This window comes from Argopecten irradians, chromosome 6 (assembly GCF_041381155.1).
Source record: "Argopecten irradians isolate NY chromosome 6, Ai_NY, whole genome shotgun sequence".
NCBI classification, from domain to species: domain Eukaryota; kingdom Metazoa; phylum Mollusca; class Bivalvia; order Pectinida; family Pectinidae; genus Argopecten; species Argopecten irradians.
In genome coordinates this window covers 20,759,858-20,770,219 of record NC_091139.1, presented here as the reverse complement: position 1 = coordinate 20,770,219, position 10,362 = coordinate 20,759,858, and the positions used below count along the sequence as shown (strand labels likewise).

Here is a 10,362-nt window from a genome sequence, read left to right as displayed (position 1 = left end):
AACTAAGTATTTAAACGTAATGCATATATAGATATAGATTTTATTAGGTCACCTGAGACGAAGACTCAAGTGACTTATTCTTATTGCCTTTTGTCCGTCGTTGTGCGTCGTCCGTCATGCGTCGCGTGGTCGTAAACAATTTACATTTTCGACTTCACCAAAACCGCTGAAGCAATTTCAAGGCATAAGGTCAATCAAAATTGTGAATTTTATGACCCTAACCCTCTCAGGGGGATGTTGGAGGGGCCAAAAGGGGTAAAATTGACTAAAATTCACCAAAACTTCTTCTCCACTCACAGATGTGATAGAATCAAATACTCTTCATAGATAGAAAGGTCTCAAGGCCCTCTACAAAAATATGAATTATATGAGATCTTAGGTCTCCCCCTGGGGAGGGGGGTTAAATTTACTGTAGTTTATAAAGGAAAAACTCATTTTTGAGCATTTTTTGGTCATTTGTAGTAAGAAATTAGTCAAATAATTGTCACCATGAGATGGCCTTTGAATCATGTTAACAAATTTTCCATGACTGACCCCCAGGGGCCTTATAGGCGGGGCCAAAAGGGGTCAAATAGGCTCAAACTTCAAAATTCTTCTTACGAAATTCTGGAACTGGTAGAATCAAATACTGTTCATAGATAGAAAGGTCTCAAGGCCCTCTACAAAAATATGAATTATATGAGATCTTAGGTTTCCCCCGGGGAGGGGGTTAAATTTACTATAGTTTATATAGGAAAAACACATTTTTGAGCATTTTTTGGTCATTTGTAGTAGGAATTAAGTCAAGAATTGTCACCATGAGATGGCCTTTGCATCATGTTAACAAATTTTCCATGACTGACCCCCAGGGGCCTTATAGGCGGGGCCAAAAGGGGTCAAATAGGCTCAAACTTCAAAATTCTTCTTACGCAATTCTGGAACTGGTAGAATCAAATATTGTTCATAGATGGGAAGGTCTTAAGGTCCTTTACAAAAATTATGAATTATATGACCCTGGGGTCTCAAGTTTCCCCCTGGGGAGGGGTCAAGTGTACTATGGTATATATAGGAAAAACACATTTATGAACATTATTTGCTTAGATTTCATAGGAAGTTAGTCAAACTGGGTTAGAATTATTAGTCTGAAATAGCATTTTAACAACATGTTCATATTGGTCCTGGCCGACCATCAGGGACCAGCGGAGCGGAGGGGTCAAAATGGCTACAATTTCAAAACTTTTCTTCTGAATTCACAAATGTGATGGAACCAATTAATCTTCATATATTACAAGTCAAATTTATGAAATCACTGACTGACTTCAAGAGCCAATATATATATATCTTTATGTCATTCTGTATCTGAACTCAGGTGACCGTTAAGGCTCATGGGCCTCTTGTAAATAGATAACTTTTATGAAGTAGCAGTCTGAGAGTTCATGTATATCATAACAAAGAACTATACAGAAGTTTGTTCACGCATTAATCAATGATATTAGTTTGTAATAAAACAGCAAAATATATAACGATGTAAACCATGGTGCTTTGTTATATTTCACTTATATTTTTGTAAGAATATAGGCACAACATACATAACTGCTTTAACATGTTTCATTAGAGTATTGAAAGAGCATTATTGATTAAAGAATCCTTGACTTATCTATTTGTCCTGTGTAATTTTTTCACTGTTCACAGCTTGCAAGTCACTACTGCTTTGCAGTTTGATAGAAACGAAATAAAAACAAAAACCTTAATTCAAACGGAAAATACACATTATTGCTTACCATAGACCTTGTTGATATCTAATTTGTACGTGCTGCACTCTTTATATGTATTGATTTACGTAAATGAAAAATTCTTTCATTTTATTTGTGTTCAAAATGAAAACTAGATAACAAAGATCATGTGAAATATAATAATTTGTGGACATAACGTACTAAGCGAATAACAATGACCATCATATATCAGATACTTTTTGTACAACAAATACACATAATTGAAACCTTATTCGCATAATAAAACCTCTTGTTTCGTTATTGTTCTTTTTAATAGGGTAACAATGATAATTTTGCACTCTATGATCTGGTTCATTCTAAATATCCATTTCAACAATAGCAAAGTACATTTGCAAAGCATCCTGCCAACATGTTGCATCAGTCCAGCCATTTTCCTGAAAGATGCGTCGAGCTCGACGGTCGAAGTCTCGGTCTCCAGATCTGCTGGATTCGTGACATTGTGTAAACATAAAGTCGATATCATCTTCGTTAATCCTTTGTAAACAGTCGTTGAAACCTTGAAACGACAATGGAAGACGATTGGAATATTTGCATCTGTTGAAACGTGATTTTAATTTGATTAATGTTAAATGTTTTAGAATTTGTTATGTTGAAGTAATATTCATATTCCCGTCTATTCATGCACTTAACGTTGATACAAAACATAGGTACAGGGTCAACAACCTAGAAAAAAAACACTTATTACTTTATTGTTTGAAAAAAGAAAAACACTCCCTCTTTCAAATTAAGTAGGCTATATAGCATATCACAAAATACTGTTTTTGTTTTGTAATTTTCTCTTTTTGGCATGCAATGTACCGCTACTTACCTGTTTCTTCAGGTGCCGAGAAGAGAAATATTGGTCTACCGTTCGGACATACTGCTTGTCGACTTCTAGAGATAAAGTGGCTGTTCCACCGATCTGCTAAGCAGTTTAGTTCGTGTTGTAATGTAGGAATAAAACAATACCTGATGCAGCGCCTGTAATATTTGAAAGACGAAATGAAAATCGACTTGCTTACAATGTGATATGTTAAAAACAATTTGCAATGTACCCGTGCTAAACTATAACTCACATGTTATATTCGTTTCCCCGATGAAATCCTCCAAACGTTGCCAGGTCTTTAAATAGAGATATCCACCACTCACTTTGTTGTCGTCTAAGAATACTCCACCAAGCTTCAATGCGCTGAAAGGGAGTACAATGAATGTGTGCTGATAAATATGTACACGGCACTATGCACCTGTGAACTCTATTATCATGTAAAGGAGTAAATATATGATAGCATGGTTATAAAAGCCTTCCGTGGTTAAGTTATTGGATGTTCTATTATGGCCAACAACAACCTAGCAATAATTTATGAAAAATATTTTCATGGTACAGTCTGTTTCACGTTTGTACCACAGTACATGTTTCTATAGATCAAACAGATGTGAATTTTCATATCTTTGTGTACCATGGTACAAAAAGACAAAAAAAAAACTATACCATGACAGAAAGTGTTACATTTTTTTTTCATATCTTTTGCAATGCTGTTGTCGGCCACCGTTGTTTTCAGCGCTAAACAGGAGCAGAAACTACCGTTTTTATAAACTATGGTGTCTCGGCAAAGGGGACAGGATTCAGTCTTACTCACAGGCGCGAGCGTTCAACCCAAGGCCACAAATGAGGCAGTGTCAAGGGAGGCGTTAAGAAGAATAAAGTCAGTTAGAGAGAGAAAAGATAAGATCCTAAAAGTCGCTTTTAACGACCATGCAATGTTATATAGGGGCCGCAGGTAAAATTCTAGCGCCCTACCTGCAGAACAGTCTTTTATTTTGGGTTTTAACTATTTTTTCCCACATTTTACATAGGAAAGGAAAACGACTTTAAACTATTTCTTTCTATATATTTTGGTTGTGAGAATGAAATGTTTTGACGATATAATTCTGGTAAATCTATGCAAAATTACATTAAAATACAGTTTAATATGAAAGTCGGAAAGGTGGTGGAGGGGGGGGGGTTACTTGTGTGCAAATGGACTACGCACATCTTCGGAATACATAACAGCTATTGATATATATTCATAATCGAGTTGAAATTAAGCTTATCAAGCAGTATAAATATATATCTGAAAGTGATTTTATTTCCAATACCTGATTGAAGACAGATCTGACAATACGGTAACTGTGAATACCAGAGAAACAGTCTGTTGAATTGTGTCTTAGAACGCACTGAAGAGCACCTATTACTACATTCTCAGTCCCAGGATCCGACTGCAATATCATGGGGCAGCCTATTTATAAAACAAAATAAGTAGAATTCAAACAGGACAATGCATTAGCATGCATCATACGCTATATGTATACAGAAATGTGATAAATTACAACATATATGATATCATGTTAAGATGTGTATACCAGAATAGAATACTTGTTTAGGAAACAGTAATATGACATTGTTTTATCAAGATCTTCAAATTTTAGCAAATCATACCTACCTTTGATATCTGCAACACACTGTGCATAATTATGTGCTACTATTCTGGGATCATTATTGGTAGGTCCAACCTTCAGCCACATTATCTTTCGAGAATACCTGAATAAAAATGGAATTTAGTTATTAGTAAATGCAACTGTTAAAATTGAATTAAATCTATGAAAATCCAATCGGTTTTTTTGAAAATGTAAATGCATTTTGAGATTTAGGCAAAAAGGCATTGAGATCATGCTCCACAAAATGGTCTAGAGAGTAATCAAAGATGGCATTACTGTTTTATAAGGTATACAAGGTATATATACCTACCCATCAATGCATCCATGGATAGCTAACCCGTAGGGTTTGAGTTTGTCATATCTGCAATCAAAGCAAAATAAAAACGTACTAAGGCATACAAATATTACAGACTTTGTTCGTGAGTTAATCGTTCAAATGTTTATGCTATCAGGTACATCGATAAGATTATATATTTTAATATTTTCAGTTTCACTTTTAATTATTTATCATATTTACTCATCAATTGTCAAAGTATTGTATGTACTTATCTTCTTAATGAAACCCTACTCTTAAATGTACAGTGTAACCAAATACATTTTTGTATATGGTATGGGAATGAGTGGGAATCTTGGTATAACGAGATCAAACAGCGTCATCTTTGTAATGTATAATGCTCTAGTGATAAAGAATGTTTCGTTTCGATACTATAATAGATTGCAATCAGCTATCTTGATGAAGAGTAGTAGTACCTTACCCATCGACATGCCACACGTGATTTGGTCCACAAGTACGATATAATCTTCGAACTATACGTCTACGGCGTCTGAAGTCAACCCCAATTGGATCAAGTTCTCTCATGGTCTTCATTACTGTATCTCTGTGAATGAAATCAGTTAATCGTTACCACGTACGTAATTCATTCGAATTCACTTTACGATAAGTTCAGCGTGAAGCAAAGTAACTTAATTTCTAAATACTTCAAATTTAGGGGCAAAAACGGAGCCTTAACATATATGGTACTATATTGAAATCTTTAGAAACCTTCCATGGCGAATGATAAACGGAAATTGGCCAAAGTGGTGCACAAAAAGGGGTCAAATAGAATAAAACTTCATAACAATCTTCTGGAAATCTGGAAATGATAGGGTCAAATACTCTCCATTTTTATTTATGTATTGAGAGGTTACACCATGAGTGGCCGTTATTTATGGAACCTATACCAAATGAGTAAGTTATATTTCAAATTGACAAAAGATACGAGATTTAGCGAATGTCTTTTTAACTTGGGGTATTAATTCAATAAACAAAAACCACGAATTGTGTGATCCGTTTCTACCTTTTAGTTTTAATAAAAAATAACTCGGATTTCATCACTGCGACAATTGGTTTTAACGGCAGTTTCTTCGTCATTCGACTATTAATGACATCATGTTACTGTGCAGTTCGAAATCTCCGCCAATCAAAACACCGGAAAGTATTTATTAGCCCCCTGCCGTTGCCGGTGACACCGGAGGGGACCATATTTTTTGTTCCCGTCCGACTGTCCGTCTGTCTGTCCGGATTTGGTTTCTAGATGATAACCGGAATCAATGATAACAAATTGAAACTTCACACAATGATGCTAATGAGGGGACCGCAATGAACTCTGGGAGATATTGTGGAAACATATGAGAAAATACAGCTTGGGGTTGAATTTGGGGTTAAAAGGTCAACTACAAAGGCCTCTTAATAAAAAAAGATTGTTTAAAAAAATCGTTTCCGGACAATAACTTGAGAACACATCATCAACGGAATATGTTAAAACTTCATACAATGATAACAAAGGAGGTGACACTGCTTGGAGTGAATTTGGGGTCAAAAGGTCAACTACAGATGTCACTGTTGTTTAAAAGATAGTTTCACAAAATATTAGTTTCCAGACGATAACTTGAGAACACCTCAACATAATTTGTTCAAACTTCATATAATGATAGCATAGAAGGTGACAGTTTGGATTGGATTTGGGTTGTGAAGGTTAACTAGAAAGGTCACTGCTCCTAAAAATAGATAATTTCACAAATTTTAGTTTCCGGACCATAACTTAAGAAAACATCATCGGATTTCAACTTCGTATTTGGTGTGAAAATGTCAACTAGAAAGGTCGGATTACTAAAAATATATTGTTTCAAAAATTTCATACAATGCTAGCTTAACTTAGCAATAATAATAACTTGCCATGAATCAGAAAATGTAATTGACGTCAGTGTACATAAGTTCCGGCATTTCGTCACATTTCCCACACGTGTACGACAACCCGGTCACTGTGTTGGATCAACCAAGGTTGGGGGCCAAGGTTCTGTCCGAACTTATTTTGTTAGAAAGACTAAAGGCAATGTAAATAGGATCACTGTGGTTTATTCATATATATATATATATATATAATAATAATACAATGCCTATACAATGCTAAGCCCCTACTCTCCAAACGGCACGCCTATAAAAGCCCCATCTACCTATAAATAGATGTGATTAATGACCTTCTCAGCTTCAGCCCCCTACTCCCTACACATGATACACATACTAGCTAACTACAGGGGGATACACTACACCGGGATAAGGGGAGGGGATCATAAATACTCACCTAATTAAAATATACAGGTCCACACGTGAGACCTAAGGGAACACAGTCGAATGGTGACTTTTGGGAGGGGAGGTGAAGCCACAGCTTAAATGGAAGCCTTAGACTTGCTCTGCAACACTTACTTTAAACTTGTTTAACTGTATGTACGTTTACACAATGACTTTAGATTAAAATAACAGGATAATTGTGGTAGAAACATATAAAATACCTGAAGATGACCCATAGGCTGAAAATTTGTAAATACGTAAATTATATAATGGAAAGATTTTAAGGTCCTTTACAAAAATGTGAAATATATGATGCTGAGTTCTCGCGTGGGACGGGGTAAAGTTTAATATAGCATAGTTTATATATGGAAAACACATATATTTGCCAAATTTGTCATAGTGACTAAGTCAAATGTGGTTAACATATTCAGTATTGAGATGCCTCAGGAGCCTTAAAGTTGGGACCAAAAAGGGTCAAATGGGATTAAACTTTAAGTCTTCTGAATTGTCAGAAATCATAGAATCAAACACTTCTCATACTCTTTATATTAATTGTGAATTATATGACCATGTGTTTTCAAGTTTTCTCCTGGGGAGGGTGTCAAATTCACTTTAGTTTATATAGGGATATCACATTTTAGCATTATTCGGTCATTTTGTAGGAAATGAGTCATTAGAATGATCATTTTGTGATGGCTGGTGCACAATAATGACATATTCCTGACTGACCATTAGGGGTGATCGAAGAGGCTTCAGAAATCTTCTTTTCATTTTGTTTATTTTTATATTTTACGTCCTATTATCAGCCAGGGACGTGCCATGTATGTTGGTGGAGGAAAGCCGGAGAGTACCGGAGAAAAACCACCGACCACTGGTCAGTACCTGGCAACTGCCTCACATGGGATTCGAACCCGCATCCCAGAGGTGGAGGGCTTGTGGTAATATGTCGGGACATCTTAACCACTCGGCCACCGCGGCCCCTCTTCTTTTCATCTTACAGAACTTAATATTGCCTATCATGTTTATATTTTGTACTTTATTTCGGAAATGGTATTGACATAAGTCGTAGGCCGTCCTTAAATGACCCTAGGTGTATTTGGATGTTAATCAAATGAACACCTAACCAACGTTAATTGTAATATCGTGTACCCAATCAATAATTTTGCAATAAATTTTGTTTAAACTATAAAGAACTTGTGATATACACTTACAGATAGAAAGGTAAATAAGTCCTATACAAAAATGAGAATTACATGATAATGCGGTCCTCTAATTCCTCCTGAGTAAGGGATCATGTAAATTTTAGTTTATTATTATAGGTTATTCTATTGGATACAAATGTAGCAATTAGATATAACATGACCAATGCTATACACTAAATATAAGTATGTGTCTTTGATACTACTGCCAATGCCCATTTAGCCGCTTGGTGTTCAGATAAAAACATTAACATTGATAAGATGTTTACCTGCGTACGTGAACATGACGTTGTCGCAGGTGATCCGTTATCTGCCTGTAGCCAACGGTATGAGGTAAAGATGATAACAACTCCTAGAAAAGATGGAACCAAAAAACAAATAGATAAAGAGTACAAACTAAAGTCACAACATTTGTCAAACATGTAGTAAAGCCATTATTTTAATTTGCAAACGGATTATTGAGTATAAAAGATTAACGACAGCATTTCTGCAATCGAGTAATAAAGAAGCGTGCAGCAATAGATACCTACATGATTAAATGTATTAATTGTTTTGACATATACCTTAATTGCTATCTTTACTTCGTTTTCACTGTGATTGGTAGGTCCTTTTCTTGATGGCATTCCAGCCCGTTTCAATCTTTTCCTGATTGCGTTGGAACTAAATATGTACAAACAAAACAATTATATCATAATATATTCACAAATGTTCGCCATATAATAATGTTTGAAACTGTCGTTTTGAATGGTAAATGTCTCTTAAATGATGCATATCATTTTACACAACATTTTATTTACATATATATGTATCATATCAATACAATCACAGTTCATCTCTTCGATATCACCGTATTTATATATAATTACCTCAAATCAACATTATGCGTTTTCCTGATCAACAACGATATTTCCTTGTACGTTAACTGCTTTTCAGCATACTCTTTGATTGATGATACTGTAATAATTACAAACAATAGATAGATGAATAAATGTAAAGTTTATGTTACATTTGCCTTGTTTTCTAACTAATATACTATATCTATTTCTTTTGGTTTTTATCAGTTGTTGGTTGATTTAGGTAGAGCACGAGTGAATCCAACCTTCAATAATTAATAACACATGAAACCTTTGTCTAAAATATCAATGAATATGACAGAATGCATCATAAATCTAAGTACGGAATGGAATCGACATTATTATATATGTTATACAGTTTCATAGAAGAAAATACAACTTACATAGAATCGGATCCATCACAAAATCTGCACTCATTCTGCTCACAATACAAACGAGTACGTGTTCTCGCATTTGTATTTCAATTTCTTATCAAAACACTCGCATTACATTTCCCGCGACATTCTTGTTTTCTGCTTCATTTTGACCTTAAGGTCAAACGATTAAGCTTGGAATGCTAATTCGAAGTAAATGCAAAATGTGTACATGTACAATTTTCAAAAACTGTACATGTACACATTTTGCAATATTAAGTAGTTGTACTGTACATGTACATTTTTCAAAAAATGTACATGTACACAAAACAGTTACTTTGATACTGTTATGTGGCGGCCGCTATCGGCCATCGTACCAGACGGTCTAGCCTACATGCACAACCTGCTAACACAGGTAAAACATATTAATGCCTGTTTTACAGGTAGATACGGTGAGCAGGTATATACAGGTGTCTGGTGTTGTGTAACAAAATCTCCTGCATGATGAAAGGATGAGATATCATGCAGTAAAATCTTTCATAACTTAGGATATGTTCTAAAGTTTTCTCGACGGTTTATGGTGCGTATCAGACAGGGTTTCTAATTATGATTTTAACGAAATACGTTTTTTTTTTAAGTTTGAGTTAAAATACTTTGTTAATAAATATTTCAGAAGTTTTTAAATGGTATGACAGCGGGCGTGAGAAATTGAAGAAGAAGAAGAAGAAGAAGAAGAAGAAGAGGACAACAACAACAACCAGTGGCGTAGCGCCCGTGCAAGCTTGCATGCTCAAGCATGCAAAAAATAATCTGACTTAGATTTTTGTACAGTCAGAAAAAACACAACATTTGAATACACATAACGCTGCAGAATATAAATTACGTATAAATACATATGATATGTCCAACTGTATGCCTAACATAACTTTGTGCACATTTGACAGACTTGAAGATTGGTCATTCTGGAAATTTATTAGAATAGTCTATATATTTCCGGTTACCAAGTTGTTAAATTTGATTACGTTTGAATCATTAGAATTCTTCACCAAAAATCCTCAGGCAAATGTGGATTTTGAATCTGGAAACACTTACGATTACCAAAATAAACAACATTGCATGAAA

General features: G+C 35.0%; 1 protein-coding gene across 1 annotated transcript; it reads right to left on the bottom strand.

Moving 5' to 3' along the window:
- Positions 1–1,880: 1,880 nt before the first annotated feature.
- On the bottom strand, positions 1,881–9,646 carry LOC138325293 (uncharacterized). Its single transcript, XM_069270849.1, has 11 exons — positions 9,271–9,646; positions 8,900–8,987; positions 8,597–8,693; positions 8,303–8,385; positions 4,982–5,104; positions 4,537–4,587; positions 4,232–4,329; positions 3,888–4,027; positions 2,828–2,940; positions 2,581–2,732; positions 1,881–2,268 (listed from the first exon to the last, which is right to left on the bottom strand). Exons 1-11 carry the CDS (start codon positions 9,338–9,340, stop codon positions 2,069–2,071), a joined length of 1,215 nt encoding a protein of 404 aa, XP_069126950.1. The 5' UTR covers positions 9,341–9,646; the 3' UTR covers positions 1,881–2,068.
- Between the last annotated feature and the right edge of the window lie 716 nt (positions 9,647–10,362).